The sequence below is a fragment of the Carassius gibelio genome, chromosome A7 (assembly GCF_023724105.1).
Source record: "Carassius gibelio isolate Cgi1373 ecotype wild population from Czech Republic chromosome A7, carGib1.2-hapl.c, whole genome shotgun sequence".
NCBI classification, from domain to species: Eukaryota; Metazoa; Chordata; class Actinopteri; order Cypriniformes; family Cyprinidae; genus Carassius; species Carassius gibelio.
In genome coordinates this window covers 16,300,547-16,319,211 of record NC_068377.1, presented here as the reverse complement: position 1 = coordinate 16,319,211, position 18,665 = coordinate 16,300,547, and the positions used below count along the sequence as shown (strand labels likewise).

The 18,665-nt window shown below is 37.6% G+C and overlaps 1 protein-coding gene across 3 annotated transcripts in view; it reads left to right on the top strand.

The window, feature by feature from the left end:
• The first annotated feature begins 3,167 nt into the window (after positions 1-3,167).
• The window catches only part of LOC128016669 (probable C-mannosyltransferase DPY19L3), a 38,830-nt gene continuing 23,332 nt past the window's right edge, over positions 3,168-18,665 (top strand). Inside the window, exons 1-9 of one of the 3 annotated variants that reach the window (XM_052601358.1) lie at positions 3,168-3,455; positions 4,499-4,630; positions 5,006-5,133; positions 8,107-8,197; positions 15,299-15,420; positions 15,522-15,667; positions 16,142-16,265; positions 18,104-18,238; positions 18,322-18,453. In XM_052601358.1, the coding sequence (XP_052457318.1) occupies positions 4,522-4,630; positions 5,006-5,133; positions 8,107-8,197; positions 15,299-15,420; positions 15,522-15,667; positions 16,142-16,265; positions 18,104-18,238; positions 18,322-18,453 (987 nt within the window). In that variant the 5' untranslated portion in view covers positions 3,168-3,455; positions 4,499-4,521. Of the gene's footprint in view, positions 3,456-3,476; positions 3,619-3,642; positions 4,005-4,498; positions 4,631-5,005; positions 5,134-8,106; positions 8,198-15,298; positions 15,421-15,521; positions 15,668-16,141; positions 16,266-18,103; positions 18,239-18,321; positions 18,454-18,665 lie in introns of those variants that run through there. The other 2 variants (XM_052601359.1, XM_052601360.1) reach the window with 2 other exon arrangements.

Here is an 18,665-nt window from a genome sequence, read left to right as displayed (position 1 = left end):
GCATTACTCGCACCACATCTTAATGTCCTTAAACATAAAACACTCATTCTGGAGAAAAATGACCAGCAGTTGGGGCCCCGTTGAGCTGCAAAAGTATGTCATTATTAAGAGCAGGATGAACTACAACCTGAGCAACAGGGTCGCCTGTGGGAAGACAGGAAACTGAGCGACACAACAGACCATTTATTATAAACAGATGATTAAACTCAGTCCAATATTTAGGTAAATTCCAAAAGGTACCAGTCAGCTGTCTCCTAGGAGGCCTTTGTGATTGCTCTACCCAGTGCCGCACTGTGTAGATATCTGGATCATTCTGCTGCATAATAACAACATCCGCTAGATTGTATGACAAATCAAACATGCTCAAAATGTTGTCTGGACTTAAGGACAAGTTAGATACAGCCTCCTTTTCAGGCATCTTTCCTGCTGTCTCACTGTCCTTCATGTCTGGTGTTACCGGGAGGCGGCAGAGGTGTAGTCGGGGCCTTACGCAAGTATACAGCACAGTGCTGCATTTGCGCCACAATGTAAAGTGATAAACAGCCCAAGTCCCTTCATTCATTCAGATGTGACACAGAATTATTGTTATTGTCGTGTCGTGTGATATATGAAAACATTAAAGGTTCTGTAGTGATGTTGGCTGAAAACAGCCATGATAATGTAAACTGCATGAAGAGGTAAACTGGAAAACACCAACAGGCCTACATAGACTTGTCAATTCAGCACCATAGTAATTTACCATGGTTTTACTTCTAGTGACCACCATCTTACTAATAGGCCTACTAATTATAAACAAGAACTTCTCTCTTTAGATGTTTAGTTATAATTAATCTGAATGGAAGTAAAATGTTGATGTTGCTGTATGAATTTCTTTCTACTGTGGAACATGAAAAATAAGATAATTTGAGAAACCCAAGACATTTTTGCCCATACAGTAGAAATCAAAGTTATAAGCTAAATGGCTTGGGAACACTCTACAAAATATTTTTTTTTTTTTCACAGAAGAAAGTAAGAACAGCATACAGGTCTGCAATCACTTGAGGATGAGGAAAGGATGACAGAATCCATTAGAAGTAGGCCTATTTTTTTTGCCATTCTAGCTCAAAATCAATGCTTTAGTGTCAAATGCATTTCTATCTGACAAAAATGCATTTGCTTTGAATTTCAGTAATATCTATCATTATTGGTTTCTGTCCTGTTTTATTTATTCATTTTTTTACTCCAACTGAATGCCCTATAACCCCGCAGAACATTTATGGGGGAACTTGTGGGGTGGATATTTCCAAGGCCGAATTTTAACCCCAGTACAAACAAAAAACAGGAGGGGTTGGGCGCGACTGAGTAATAGTAAACCACTTTTTTCTTTAGGACTACACCACTGGGAGGTGGGTGCATCAGCATTTTTAAAAGTCCTTAGTGTGAGTCCTTAGAGTGTCAATAGTATGAGCACAGTCCCACAAACACTCTAACCTCCGAGGGAGACTGTGGAGACCGGCCAATTACGAACCTTGTCCATGTTACTTGGGTCAGGCTGGAGACCTTTCTCTGAAACAACAAGACCAAGGAATATCGCATGATTCCTGGCCAAGTTGAATTTTTTAGGGTTCAATTTCAAACCTGCCGAACATATTCTAGAAAACACTTTTTCAGATGAGTTAAATGCTCGTCAAATGTTCGCCTATTAATCAAAATATCATCCTGGTACACCATGCAAATGTGCCATTGGAGCCCTCTCAGAACTAACTCCATCGCCGGATGAAAAGTGGCGGGGGAGTTAGAAAGTCCCATCAGCATGCAGTGCAACTGATATAGACCCTGACCTGTAGTAAAATCTTTTTTTTTTTTTCTCTGTCTTGGTCGGCCACCTCTACCTGCCAGTGTCCATTAGAAAAATCCAATGTGCTGAACCATCTGGAGCCCGTTAATGCATCCAGCGGGTCATCCACACGTGGCAGAGGATGAGTGCTGGACCGTTATACTGTTCAAGCGTCTATAATCAACGCAGAAGTGCAAGGCACCACATTTCTTTTTTACAGGTGCTCCTGCACCAGTGCCAGCAGTTTTGCCCTATCAGATGTTGAAATTGGCGATTCACTTAAAGATATTGGAGGGGCCGTTTTGTGTGGGCTAGGCACAACACCTCCCCCTGCATCCTGCTGAAAGGGATGAATATCAGAATCAGCTATAGAATAAAACTCACCCAGGTGAGTCCCCTGTTTTATAGGAATGTCCTGTCTAGTAGGGTTCAACATTTGTGCTTTAGTCTGTCCATTGTGCACATTAGTGAGTGTGTGTGCCACAACTAGACCAGCAGACTCTGACACACTAGGTTCCAAATATCCCATAAAGTCATTACACACCAGGGAAAACCAATTTTGACTGGCACAACTGACTCACTGAGGGATGGAAATTGTATTGTCTGTGGCCAGAGACACATTGCAGCATGTAGGGACAAAAGCTGAGCTTTTTTGCCTCGGGTTCACCTAAACACTTTTTAAATACTAAAATAAAGAAAGCGAAATGCAGGTTTTATATGAACAGTGTACTTTTTAGTCTCCTTGACTCCAAAGAAGCTCACATGGCACAACTGGGTGCTCCCGTAACATGTGCATGCCCAAAGTTTTCCTACAACAAGCCCCAAGGGACAGAAAAGCAATACACATACAAACGCAACCCTACAGCCTTAACATCAACTTCAAAACTTTTATTACATTACCAAGTTTGGGTTTGAGGATAATCACATTGCTTCGATTGTAGTACTGTGAAATATTAGGCTACAGATCTTGAAGTAGATCAGAGATCAGAAATATCTGGTAAAATGACAATTTTGTGCATGTATGAATTCATTGCAGCAAGGCCTGTTTTGTTTCTCTGACACTGCTAGGATCTAGCTAATAGGACATAAGCCCTTACAATGGAATACATTAAAATGCACTGCATGCAATACATAATTTACATGTTACGACAGAAAATATGAGCGACACAAATACAACTTTAAATTGTTTTTATTTCCATGAGCAAATACCTTGCCGTGGTTTAGCACAGTTATCATATAAATTATCCAGAGCTATTGGCCGTAATGGGTTTCATGACCATGCGTCCCGGGGCAGGTGCTCAACAGGTACTCAGACTCAGAGGTGTAGAGTCTCTCAGGAGAGAGAGGCGCTGGATGCGATAGTGGATGTGGATGTGCTCGTGCTCAGTGTAAACCCTTCATTTCTGCACGCTGCGGTCAGCTGTATGCTCTCAGCCTGCGGACGAGAAACAACACGACTCTAAAATTTTACGAACTGCTGGCGGATTTCATGTTTTAACTTGATTTGTATTCCCGTTAATTGTATGGAGGAGAGGTTTGTTTTCATGCGCCGCTACGCTCGCACGCTGAATGCGATTGACCGTCAGGAAGGAGGAGCTACCGGACATCCGATAAGGAACTACGAGCTTCATTGAACAGGGTGAGAGACGCGCATGTATTAGTGCATATTACCGTGCATTGTTTTACAGTGAGTGAAAGAGATGAGGTGAGACAGCAGGCATCAGTCTGCAGGTCCCCCAGCTAGCCGGAGACCGAGATCAGCGGCTGATGCGATCTGAGATCTCCTGACATTGTGCTGAGCTGTGAGCAGGAAACGCCGCTGCAAAACACAGGCCTGCCAATGAATGAATGAAAGAATGAAATGAGCGCGGCGCGATGCTTTGTTGTCTTGTCCGTGCGATAATAACCACGAGTGCGCTCTTTTGTTCGTCTCTGTTTGTTATGGACGCTCTCCGGATGGTGAACTTGCGCGGAGTTCGCGAAAGTGTCACGAAGCACCGGGAATAGAGGCATTTTCACACCGTTAGCTCTAGTGTTTCCGGTATAACGGGAATAGATCGTTGTGTCCTAGCGAAATGTTTGTCAACACCGCGAAAGAGGCGGGTTTTAATTATCGTTGTTAATTGCGCGCTGATTGAGACACACGTACATCAGAGTGTAAGGGAGAAACAGCTGCTGTGTTGTGTTTGTATGTGAACTACGATATCTCACCATACATAATAATAATTTACTCAAAACCAGGGCGCAAATGATGGGCCTGGCCTTCTCTTGTTCTTTGTGCATATCAGTAGCTTGTGTATTAAAAAGCCTTTTCAAACAGTAAGCGCAGTTTTGTAATACATAAACACGACAATAATGTATCATTAGTGAACAAAACGTTAAATTGTGGTAACAATAGCAAGTTCGGTGTACATTATCTTTATTTTGATTACAGTTTTTTTTTTCTTTTTTACCAGTTTTAGTACCCATATATATATATATATATATATATATATATATATATATATATATATATATATATATATGATGTCCTGACATCAGTTATGATTTTATTATAGATTTATACATACAAACAAATATATATAGAGAGAGAGAAAGCGAGCATGGGAACAGTGATGACTTAATTGTATATAAGTATGTTAAACTTGGCTTTTGTCATTATTATTGAACATATTTCACCAGGACTGGAAGCCTGTTTTTCCACTATGACTGCCCCGCGGCAGAGGAAGGGCAGTAAAGGGAAGGACCCGGGGTCCAACATTCAGAACCTGAAGCCTGACTGTACAGATGAACCCAAACAGAGGTTTGCAACAGGTCAGTGCTGTTTGTTGCAAAAGTAAATGCATTTAATGGCCTTTTACCCAAAAACCTGGGACAGCATGACATCAATTATTATTATTATTATTATTATAATTGGGTGAAGTATAACTTTAATATCAGGCCAGAACCTTGATATATGAATGTCAACATGGCAATGTATTTAAAGATTGATCACGTGAAAAATTCAAAACAGATTTATATACATTATTGTTTTGTTATGTATAATAAAAAAATAAAGTATAAAATATTATACATGAATAGTCATATAATACCAACCCTACAGTAGATCTGTGTGAATGTCTCTTCCTTGTTTACCATGTTTATTGTTTTAACGACATGGTCAGAGTAATATTGTGTCATTCTCTCCAGGTGGTTTCTCATGGTGGACAATCTTGTGTCTAATGACTGGCTCAATAGTCGGAGTTAGTCTGGGCTTGCTGTGTTGCATCTATGTGTCTACGCTTCATGAAAATGACCTCTGGTTCTCCAATATAAAGGTAAAATCCAGAGCTTTTTTTATGTTCAGTGTCCTGAGACCACCTTCTATTTGTGATTCATTTTCTTTTCAGGCTTTGGTTAAAAGACAAAGGTCTTTTCAGTGTTCTTAGGCAATGTTCCTAATATAAGGAACAGCTCAAGAGGTTTAGATTCATAATGTGTGGTTGCGCTTTGTCAGTGATGGTGTTCTCGTCTGTCTCAATTTCCATGCATTTCCTCTTGAAAAGGAATTGTTTTCCATATGTGCTGACAGATTATTTTTCTTTTCCTTTTTGGGATAACAGTCACTTAAACAGCTAGCCAGAGTTTGGGCTGCAGATTGTGCTATGACTTCCAGATCTGAAACAGATGAATGCACCATGCCAAAAAAGTTATGTCATGTTCAGCTGGATAAATCATCCTGTCCCTATAGTACACTTGTTAAAACAATACAGATTAGGAGTAGTTTAACCACATCTCCCAATCAGTGCAGGATTTACAGCTGTAGGCTTAGTTCACTTCCATGCAGTAGTGTTTGTGTGTGACTTTGGATTTCTTGTTGGAATCTGAGGCCTAGTTTTCATTTAGGGAAGCTGACAGCAGCCAAACCTGTGCTGCTTTCATGTAAGCTTTAAACATTTTGTCCTCAGATTATTTTGTTTCTCAGAGCATAATGTATCTCATAAATACCGTGATTGAATATGCACCACACTTCATAACACCAGATTAGAGTGCTTTTTGTTTTGGCGGGGTAATTTTAGGCCTGCAATGTCTTTCTTTCTTTATGCTTTCAGGCATATTTAATAGTCTAAACCGCATGTTTACTGTATCCTGGATGAGCCCCCTGATAACAGTATGTTGCAATTTCATCTAGGTTAAAGATGCAACATGAAGTGGACAGTGTTAACTAATGGTTCCAAACCCAACTTTTTGGAGGACTTTCTCTCTAAATAAATGCACCAGATTCAGCTTGTTAGTAAAGGGTCTAAGACATAGGTTGCAGATAAGGGGGACATTACATAAGGGACAAAGAAGGAACATATATGACACCGATTTAAAAGATGATTTTGTTATTCCTGGTTTATAATAGTGCAGCATGTGGAATGGGTGGCACAAAAAGGTCATCTCAAGTTCAAAATGAAGTCAGAGGGTGACAACAGGGGAAAAGGGAAGCTCATGCACGCTGGCTGGTATTTAACAGCTTGCTTATGAGTCATCTTACTTTTATCTGTACTCTTGCTTTTCTGAATACAAATGGATGACTACAGTTTTAATCCCCGTATGTTTCTGTCATTCTCCGGTTAAAGAGCACCTCCAGCACTGAGCGAGCATTTGAGGAAGAGTGTGCTTTATTTACAGGCAAATGAATCACCTGTTCTGTTTCAGATGAAGAGCTGTGTGAGTGTCCACTGGTTAACAGCTAATCAAATGTCGTAACAGAAAGCTCTATTCGAAGCACAGACAAATGTTGCATTGTTTTTAGAATCGTTTCCATTCTTTCAAGCAGTAAATTTCACAGAGGCTGTATAAATGTTCTCAGCAGGAGTTGGTCTTCCAGTATACTAAGTTTAATACAGTAAATTACGATATTGCCATTCATTTTTGAACAAAGGCATTGGATGTCCAATATGCTGCTTCTTTGGGACAGCACCCCAAAGCAGGAGACATTTGGAACGCTTTAAAATTCATTGCGTGTGAAGTCATGTCCAAGATGGTTATAGCACCACACAGTCTTAATTTCAAACTGGATGTCGTTCTATTGTTAGTTCAAATAACTGTTTTTGCAAATGCTCTTAAGTTTTTCTAAATGATGTTCCAAGCACCCCGCCCTCCTCCACATCTATTTTATGTTTTTATTTGAACTTTTTTCCTGACTAACGAGAGGTCACCAGTTGTGCGGTCCACATGCCTTCCTTCCTGTCTCGGCCCCTCTCTTTCATCACATGTAAAATGTTCCTCCGTCAGACTGATGGTTGGTGCCAGCTGGAGCTTACACTGATCTCGTGAGGTTTTGTTTTATTGTTTTATTACGTGTGCTATGAAGTTTTTGGGCAAGGAACTCTGGAAAGACCGATAAACAAAAGAGCTTGCGGTCTCAACCAGGGAAAGACAGAGAGACCTTTAGGAAAGATTGAGAAGACGGCGAATAACAATCTTCGAGAATGAAGGTTCGTCGCAGGAGGAATAGCAGTTTGGATGATAACTCCGGGGCCGCCCAGGACAGACCTCCTTTGCTAAACTTTGGGGCAAAAGACAATCTGAGGGATTCCATGAGTGGGCAGAGGGACACAGAAGAGTGTCTAAAGCTTTCAAGGAATCACATTCCAGGACAAAACCATTGGCTGGCTGTTGCCATAGCAGCAGGATTACTGTTGGCAGGGGTTATTGGGTTGTTTCATGCATGGTCTGTTTATTCTATACATGAAAACCTGCTGTGGTTTTCACACTTAGAGGTAAGGGAAGCAGAATCTGTCTCCATTTTTGTTGCACGAATGTTGCTTAGAAACATTGTTTAATGAAGTGAATGTTCGCAGTATTGGTCATTAGGTCATTTTCCTTTGAGCCAATTCTCATTGTGTTATCTTCAATTATTACTTTATAGTACTCTCCGTTTTCATGGTTTTATATCTTAAAATTGCCTCTTTGAGTTAGAGTTTTTCCGAAAAATGAGTGTTAAAGCTGTTTTATGAAGTAAAATAAAAGCGCAAAGTCTTCTCAAACATAATTTCATATGACTCTAATCTCTGTGGAGCGTATGGATCTTCTTGTTTGAAAACCTCTTCCACTTTAAAACTCCACTTTATTTACAACGCCTGTTTTTTTGTCTTCTTCAAGGCTTTTATTGCGAATGAATTCAATTTTTATTCTGGTCAGATAGCTGCTCTGATTTCTTTCTCCGATGGGAACTGTATTTTATTTGAACACCATTTACTCCTGTTGTGCTTCTTGTCATAGTTCATTTTTCTGAATCCTATCCTCTCTTGCATTTGTAGGAAGTCGAGCGTGAAATCTCCTTTCGGACAGAATGTGGCCTTTATTACTCCTACTACAAACAGATGTTGAAGGCACCTTCTATACAGCAAGGTATATCACTATTCACGAGACAGGTTTACTGGTTATACAGTCACTCTTGCCTCATATCATTTTTCTGATGGAGCACTGATGTTAAAGTCCTTGGTTTTTCTTTGTATATAGAAATATAGTCCCTATAAGGACAAGTTAAATTTCATTGTAATGGCCAGAAATTTTCAAATATGTTCATGTTTGTTCCCGTTTGTGTTCTTCCTATTTAGCTCAGTCCATAATGCCAAGTTTCTGGAAGCACACTGTTTTCTTTTATCACTTATGTAATCAGAGAGTTATCAAAGGAAAGCTTCATTACGTAACCATATCAGTGTGACTGCTCTCAGAAAATAGAGGAAATGTACAACTTTGCTCTAAGTGGTCTTTGCTCAATCTAATTGGCTTAACAGCCCCATTTGGAATGGATTTTGTTTGTGCCTCTACACTGAAAAACATCACAATTAGGTCATTATCCGCTGAGACCGAAATGGTAAGGAATCACATTGGTGCCAAAAGCTGTTCTCTAGACATTAAAATTGGGTCTTTGTACTTAAAGTACAGTAAAAGTATGTTCAGAGCGTTGCTTTTCTGTTAAGCAGTCATAGAAATTGATTAGTGTAGCCGTCATGGCTGTAGGACTATCTACAGTATAAAGTAAGTTGAGGTTGTTTATTTCGAAATCCACTTCCATTATACCATTTAATGGCAGTTTTGGTCTGCATATGAGATCTAATTATTAGTTAAGTCATACTGCTATACACAGCCAAAATACTACAAATTCTGTCAAAATATTAGTCTCTTAGACTATGATCTGTCTGTGACAGATAGGTTTGGCTCAACTATCTTAAAAACAAAAAAAAAAAGAACTGATTGTGATTGGATTTAGGAACTGTTATCTAAACAAACAGAGAATAAGATTAAAATATAGCTGCAAGCAGCGATGGCGGGCTCAAGCCACCAATGCCATCACCACCCCGGTGGCATCAGGTAAACTGTGCCCAGCGGGCACATGCATTCACAATATCCCTCTGGCAGTGAGGTTTTAAAGGATAGAGGGGAGCGTAGAGGGGAGCGTGCATTTGCAGTGGCTGGGCCACGACTCTGGAATACCCTGCCTTTAGAGATCAGACTGGCCCCTTCCTTGTCTATTTTTAAATCTTTGCTAAAAACTTTTTTATTTTCCTTAGTGTACTGACTACTGTGTTATGCTACATTTTGAAATGGGTGGTTTTAAATTTTTTGTCTGGTCTATTTTTATGTATGTGTAATATTCTTGCTCTTATGTTAAAGCACTTTGGTCAGCCAGGAGGCTGTTGTAAATGCGCTATACAAATAAATTGAACTTGAACTAGAACTTGAACTTGATATGGCAGTTAAAGGGTTAATCCGAATCATCTAGACTTTAAAATCACATTCACAGAACAATATATATATATATATATATATATATATATATATAACTTTAGTAACACTTTACAATAAGATTTCATTTATAAACATTATGTTAACATGAACAATATTTATATAGCATTCATTCATGTCAGTTAATATTCCAAACTTAAACATTAAAACATTGTTTTATTGTGATTTTTTTCCAAGCACATTTTACCAATTCCAAACCATATCAATCTTAATAACTACCATTATTTTTTATTTAATCATTTATGAGTGCTATACAATAGGCCAGGAAAGCTGGAAGAGAAAAACTGGTCAAGAAGAACTGACAAAAAGAATTGCAAAAGAATTAGGAATTAATGTGAAGATAAATTTTTAGTCAATTCTGCAAGACAGACTTTCAGGAAAGGAGGTGGAATAAAAATGAGCTCCTAAATTTTAATCCTGGATTCTGGAAGATATATTCCTCAAACCATCGAACAACAAGAGGAGGTGGTGCTGGTCCTTCACGAGTCACTCTAATCTGTTTATTAAGCCTATATATAAAGCCTTAATATATAGTATTTCACAATACTTCATGGTATTCTAATTTAATCATTTTTTGGAATCTTAAGTCTCTCAGAACCTGACACCGAGTAATTCTGGAGACTCCAGGAAAGTGGCAGTTCTGTAAAATGTTGGCGCTGGAGACTAAATGCTCCCTGATAGTTTCACACCTAATTCACTTAACACACACACACACACACACACATTACCCACAGTGACAGTGGGACTGAGTGACATCAGATGTATGATAGTTTTTTAATTTTCTATCATCCATATAGTGTTGTATAGTCATGAAACTATTGTCATGAGACCAGTCATTCTGAGGAAATATGCCTCAGAATGACTTGTCTTCTATGTGTACATTTTTTTTTTTAAGTGTTTAGAAGCTGCACTTTAAAAAAATAAAAAGACATTTACTGGTTCCTTTTTTACTATTATTTCAAAAAATCACCACGACAAAACCATTCAAGCTATCCAAAATTCATTCACACCTGTTCTGTAAGATTAATTCTTTAAACAGTGGTAAAAGAGGATGTGGTGCTGATCCTTCAAGAGTCACTCAAAACGTATCTGTCCATAAAGCCTATAAAGAATTATTCTTAATATACGGTTCACTATACTTCAGCTTGTTATTCTAATTAAGTGAGGGTCATTTTATCAGTAAAATTCCTAAAATACATATTATTTTATTTGAAAGATTTCTATAAATGATTTAAATCATACTCGTTTCTACAATAATTATTTAAAAGTAATCCTATAGCTCCCTCTGGTGGCCATTATAGGTACTAAGAATTGCAAGCTTGATTTATAAGTTATGATAGTTTAAATTTTATGCTGGCTCTTGAAAGTGATAAAGCTATGAAACTTACTGTGCTTCCTTCAAATGAGGACTTCTACTTATATAAAAAATTATGAAGATTTAGAATGAAAAATTGTAAAGATATAGTAAAATAACTATTGTATTTTTTTATGTTACTTTAATAAATCTCTATGGCAACACCATTTAAGCTATCCTAAACCCATTCACAATTTAACATCTCAGTATATTGGCATCATGTTGAAAAAGGAGTATGGAGTAGTATGAGGAGGAGTATGAATTCATTTGCAGGCTTTATCATAAATCCACAATAAAATTTCTGAGTTCTGTATCAATCTGTGTTGTTGTTTGTTTATTTTTATCTTTTATTTTTCATAGGAAGATAACTTACTCTCATTTTTAATAAATGTGCTTATAAACCAAGGACAAGCTATTTATAGCTGTATTTATAAACTGCTTACTACTGACTATTAATATTGGGACAAGGCTTTATAAAGCATGAACTGACTATTTAATAATGAGTGCAGTTATTATAAAGTGTTATCAATGAATTTGCTAATGTTAACAAATTAGACATTATTTTACAGTGTTATCAAATCCTTAAATGACTCATAAGCATTTGTGAAAGTTCTGCTTGTATTACAGCTTAGTATTGATCTGTGAGCTGAACAGATTTACTGTTACATCCATGAGATTATGTAAATTAAAATAAATATAATGTCACAGGATGTCATAGGTCAGTATCAAATGAGTTTGAAATTATTATTTGCAGCACAAATAAGGTTTTTTTAGGATTTTTAAAAATCCCTAAAACTGTCAGAAAAAGGTTAAGGCCTAAGCTATTTCTATGTGAGTGGCTAATTTTATTTTTGTTTTTATAATTGTAATACACAAACTATGAAATTATACAAAATGTATAAAAAGATAAATAAATAAATACGCACACATTAAAAAAGCAGCCAAGTCGAATGAGTTTCCTTTTTTATATAGATTAAAATTGAAGACAGAAGCAAGTGGTAAATGTGGTCACTTTAATATTCAAATCCAGTAGATCCAGTTTATGTTCACGTGGCTGTTTTCGTTTATAGTCGCCAAGCTATTATGTGTTTTGAAATAATCTTGTCCGTGATGTGTTCGTTCTTACGACGAAAGGCAGAATCCTGCAGCTCGAGAGATATATGTTATTCTGCCAGTCGCGCTTTCAAATAGTCTTGCACACTTAAACAGGTCACAAACACCTGCATTTAGCTCTTGTTGTGTTACAATGGGTTTATTGTGTGCATTTGTGGTAATATTTTATTTAAAAAAGCTCTTAAACAAGAATAAATTCGTTTGTTTTGAGCTCGACACTGTACGCGCTGATCGGAGGCGGTGATTTCAGTTAGGCAGCCGCAAATATTTCATTTTCACACAAACAGTTCAAAAACATCTTAATTTAGCTCTTGGTGTGTTCTAATTGGTTGATTGTGTGATATCGCTGTAATAATTTATTTTTAAAAGCTTTAAAACAGGAATAAATTCGTTTTCTCTGAGCTCTTTACTCCAGACGCTCGTGGTCACAGCGGTGATTCATCTCTCCTATTTCTCACGTATCTCTGGCCAGAAATAATTTATCCATGAGCCCTGAACCGGTAATAATCAGATATGTTGGTTTAGCTTGTCAGTGTGAATTAAATCTAAGTATTTGTTTGTATTTTTAACCGATTTAAAAGTGAAAGTAAGTCCGGGAATTGAACCTGTAGGGGCGCTATTTCTCTCAGACAATGGAAGTCTGAAGCACATATACTAAAACAGAGGGACAGAGTGAGATGAGATGTCTGACAGTTTTTTAATTTTCTGTTATCCATACAGTGTTGTAAAGTCGTGAAACTATGCATATTTCCTCAGAATGACTTTTTCATCTGTATGAAAAAATTCTTTGACGTGTTTGGAAGCTGCAATTTTAAAATACAATAATGATTCCCTTTGTAAGGTCATTTAAAAAAATCACCACGGCAAAACCATTCAAGCTATCCAAAATCCATTCACAATTTAAGTTCCTATCAGAAATACTGATGTGTGTTCAGAGTTTTGTGAAATTCTAAGTATGTTATTTGCCTCAAAATCACCTGAGAAGTATTCCAGTTTGACATGTTGCCACGCCAACAATTTTTTAGATATCAATATCCCCCTTGCAGATTTATATCGGCTGTGTTTTAACATTATTCTGATGAAGTTTGAAGCAAATCGAGTAATAATAAGATGCTGAATTCAAATCATTTTGAAAATGACACACTTCCTTCTGCCAGTTGGTGGCGCTATAACTTTGACTCCTAATAGTCACATATATGCGATCGACATCATACAACGAATAATCTGATGAAGTTTGATTAAAATCAGGAAATGTATGTGGACGGTATTAGACACTTCCTGTTTCTCATTTCTCGCCATAATTTCAACGCCTCGCCACGAGCAAACCGTTCGAGATATCAAAAATCCCCTGGCAATTTTTCATCCCCAGTGTCTTGAGATCATGTTGACCAAGTTTGGCGGCAATCGAGAAAAAAACCTATGACAAGTATTTCAAATTCCAGAGCATGCGCTTTTTACATAACTCTAAATAGCTGACTTCCTGTTGGGTGGAGCCTATGACATGCAATACGAAAGTTGTTCGGCACGATGAGATCTATATGTGTACTGAGTTTCATATGAATATGTGCAAGTATGTGTGAGCTATACATCAACATTTCTGACTGTGTTCCAGGGGGCGCCGTAGAGCCCCTGTGCCACGCCCGGGTCCCAGCCTCTGCAGGCTCCTAAAGGCCACAGATTCCAAAGTGTGCGCAAATTTTCAAGAGTTTTTGAGTATGTTAAGGACCCCAAAAGCCCCCACAACTTTGACGAAAAATTTGAATACTAAACCCTAAATAGCCAACTTCCTGTTGGGCGGAGCCTATGATATGCAATACAAAAGTTGTTTGGATTGATGAGATTTATATGTGTACCGAGTTTCATTCGTCTACGAGCAAGAATGTATGATATATGGCCCTCCATATTCCAGGGGGCGCTGTAGAGCCCCTGTGCCACGCCCGTGTATCAGTCTCTGCCCGGCCCTAATGGCCGCAGGTTCCAATCTGTGTGCCAATTTTCAAGACTTTTTAAGCACGTTAAGGGCCCCAAAAGCCCCCGAGACGTTGGAAAAAAATAATAATAATAATAATAATAATAATAATAAAAAATAATCCTAAGGAAAACAATAGGCCTCTCGCCCTTTGGGCTTGAGCCCTAATAAATATCAGTGTACACTCCTGTTCAAAAGTTTATAGTCACTGATTTTTTTTATTTTTTTTTTATCATACTTACCAAAAATGTAAATACATTTTTATAATATGAAAATATTTGCATTTCTAAAAAAAAAAAAGTTATTTTCTATTTTCTTTTGACCGAACAAAACAAAAAAAAACAAAAAAAAAACAAAAAAAAAAACAAAAAAAAAAAGATTAGCAAAAAACCAACAACTCTAAAACACCAAATTAGCAAATTAGGATGATTTATGAAGAATCATGTGACACTAAAGACAGCTTTTTCAGCTTTGACATTACAGAAAATAAATAAATAATAACATGGTTATTTTAAATCGTCATAATAATTCACAATATTGCTGATTTCACTGTAGTTTTGATCAAGTCTTACCACACTTATAATAGTGAGTGTACACATATTTTATTTTCCGTATTTCTCGGACTATAAATCACACTTTTTTTCATAGTTTGGCTGGTCCTGCGACTTATATTCAGGTGCGACTTATTTATCAAAATGAATTTGACATGAACCGAGAGAAATGAACCGAGAGACATGAACCAAGAGAAAACATTACCGTCTCCAGCCGCGAGAGGGCGCTCTATGCTGCTCAGGGCTCCTGTAGCCTACACTGAGCAGACTATAGCGCCCTCTCGTGGCTGGAGACGGTAATGTTTTCTCTTGGTGCTTGGTTCTAAATAAATGCGACTTATAGTCCAGTGCGACTTATATATGTTTTTTACCTCATCATGACGTATTTTTGGACTGATGCGACTTATAGTCCGAAAAATACGGTAACCTTATTTTCTGATAACAGTAAGGGGAAAAAGTCTGTTCACTTATTAAGCAGCAATGGCAGTCCTGTGTTTCAGATACTTTCTACTTGTGTTTCTTAGCCATGCTTTCCAGAGTACTTGGAGTGACCTCCTAAAGTATAAGTTTTACGAAAGCTGCAATACCACAAATGAGCATGATTCATTAAATGAACCAGTTTGGAGTCAGAGGGACAGCAGTCAGAGTCTATTTGTGCAAAGTGTGACTTTTTGTATCAGTTTAGCAGGTTGTGTGTGTTCTTGTGTTCACAGGTCTTTATGAGCTTATTCATGACAACACTACTGAGTCAAAGAGAACAATAAACATCCTTCAGCGGATGAATATCTATCAAGAAGTGTTCCTTAGCATTTTGTACAGAATACTTCACATCCAGGTGATCGATCACTTCTGTTTTCTTTGTAAGATTAATAGATTCTATTGGGTTTTCGGCTCATTTTTTTCTCCGTCCTGTGTGCATGTGTGTTTGTTTTACAGACCTACTTGGAGCCAATTTATTTCTACATCTACACAGTGTTTGCTTTGCAGACAGTGTATGTCATTGCCCTTTTCATCACTAGCTGGTTACTGAGTGACTCATGGCTGGCTGGAGCCCTCAGTGGCGTCTGGTACATTCTCAACAGGTATGTGTGCACATCAGACTCTCTTACACACAAAACTCACCTTTGCAGTCCATCTGGAATAAATAAATGCTTGTTATGATGCAGTGAGCATCTCAATTCATGTAAGCGTGAAAGCTGATAACTTTCTCTAAAATATGAATTGATGACAGCACTGTAATGACATTTGTAATTTAAGGCACTTTTATTCAATACCACGGGCCACCTGCCAGGATGTGTCCCATGGAGCAATATTTTTCAATATTTAAGAATCTCTCTTTGAACTGTTAAAACAATACAGATAGTCCCCACACCAATCTATTAGTTGAGCTGATTGGGATGCTCTGATTGCACCACTGTGTTTACATTTTTTTAAGAAATAAACTTGTGAATGGCTTTCTGCACTTTAGAATCTTTATACTTTTTCCTTCTGTTTTCTTTTCTCACAGCTTAGGCTTGTGTTTTCTGTGTTTGATTGCATTCTTGATTTGTGTACAGAGTGGATACCACACGCGTGGAGTTTACAATCTCTCTAAGGGAGAACTGGTCAATACCTTTCTTTGCTCTTCAGGTGGCTGCCATAACCTGCTACTTAAGGCCACAGCTAAAACCTATTCACCAGGTAATCTTCCATCCTGATTAAATTAGATGTCTGTTCTGTAACCATTTCAGATTCAGATTAGTGATGAAAAGTCTGATTCTTTTTCTGTAAATCATGCTTAAACACTGCACACACAGTTGTACTATGCATTTGTTTTTATGAAACTTACCTTTCAACGTCTAATTCACACAGGCTCATAGACTTAGTCAGGTTAGACACCTATCAAACACACTGAATTTGACACCGATGAAAACCAGCCTGTGAATGATAGACTTTACAATGGCACACACTATTAAGGTCCTAAATCAAGTACTTTTCACAACTTACGTATTTCAGTACTAGTTCATGAAGTTTTGAAAATCGATACAAATGTGAAAATCATCATTACAGCAGCAACCAAGCAAACATTATATTTCCTCTGTTCTATATGCACCACCTGCTATCAGAGAATGAATGGTGCCCTCATGTAGCCCAAATGCTTTATTTGTTTAATTCAATATGCTTTGTATGGTAAAGTGTCACAAGCAATATAAAAGGACCTTTTCATTTCTAATTTGTTGAAAAAAAAAAAGTACTCTTGTTTTGAGAACTACTGCTGCCAGATGATGAGCTAGATCAAAATGTGCCACAAGCACCTCCAAATGGAAATGGAAGCTTCTGAACACTGCCTCTTTTTTCAATTATTTGGATAAGCAGATAATTCTTCCCCCGATTTCAAACTTCTGCTTGAGTATTGCTGTGTTTATGCTCAAATAGTGAAATGTTGGCCTTTTGTGGACTTACATTGGCCGCCGTTTCCCTGTGTCCTTTAAGTGCACAAGACTGTAGGGTGTCCCATTTGTCTAAGGCAAGCTCCACTGCATACTTCTACCCAACAGTCAAATTGGCATTATGTCACCAAAGTGTGGGCTTTGAGGAAGACTGAGGGCTTAGGCTGCCATTGAGATAGGATAGTCATGGCTTACATTGCTTTATTTCTATATTTGAATGAGATAGGAGAAAGAGTAGGAAACATTACAGAAACTTCAGCTTTAAATAAATGTAATCCAGTCAAGTAAGTCAGTCAGTTTTGTTTACTCACTAGGCGAATTAATGAAAAATTAGAAAATTATAAAAAAATAAAATATGACTGCAAGGACTGAGAAAATAAAAGACAGTAAGTTGTGATAAATCGATGAAATGGAGGTTAGCAATTGCAAGTGTATGTGTGAAATATTTCTTCTGCTGAGCACATATTTGTTCTCTCTCAGTATGTTCTCTCAGCACAGACTCTAATTGCTTTCCTGACATATGGTAGAGTGGGTATAGAAAAGAATCACCCCCCTTTCAAATAATCACGTTTTGTTGCTTTTCAACTTGAACATTTGAAACCGTTTTTGTTTTTTCCAGCTGTATTTACCAAGTCCAACTTATAACATCCAAGTAAGTGGTATAACACCTATATATATATATTTATATATAAGGAATTACTGAATTGGAAAAAGGATCACCCCCCCTCCTGAAAATGACTTTTAAACTCAATCAGGTGAATGGCCTTCTCATCAAAATACTCACACAAGGGTGTGATCCTTTATCAAACTCTGAATCTGTTTTTTTTTTTCTTTCTCTGACATGTTGCTGTTCTATATTTCACTTGGATGTTATAAGCTGCACTAATTAAATACAGCTGGATAAAACATAAACTGTGTCTGTCTTCAAGCAAAATGTGATCATTTTTAAGGGTATATCAGTGTATCTCACTGGAGAAATTCTCATTGGATGAGCTCTGAAGAAATTATTTTATTTTGTATGCTTGATTTTAGTTTCTGTGTGCAGTTGGAATTGAACATGGTTTTTCATTCATGTGCTCTCTGTCACAGAGGGTGGTGCTGTGGCTGGTGTTCGTCTCCACCTTCTGCTTCTGTTTGACATGGCAGTTCAATCAGTTTGTCCTACTGGTGCAGGCCCTTATAATCTTTACTCTGGATTGTCTGGACTTCTTCACAGCGGAACAGGTAACACTCAAAGACACACATTAGAGACTTCTCACTTTTTGAAGTTGATGTGTGGTGGGATATTCATTTCTTTCTCCCTGTAGGTGGTTTCTCTGTACCTGATGCAGGTGTTCAGTCTGTTATTGGTGTGGTTACTGCAGTTCTGCAATTCTATGATTCTGGGCTCTCTGGTGCTCAGCTTCATTGTGTCTGCCCTCTTTATCAAACACTTCCAGGTCAGTGTGCATCTCAGTACACTAGTAAAAATGATTTAAGTTGGGAAAGTAAGAGAATAAATCCTGATTTTGTGATTCTAGGAACATGCGTTGCATGAAATCCTAGATATCACATGCATTTATCTATTCAATATGTGTGTTTTCATCCAGGGCATGAGATTTTTTTTTTTTTTTTGCAGTACGTCACTAAAGCATTTTGTCAGATCTTAGAA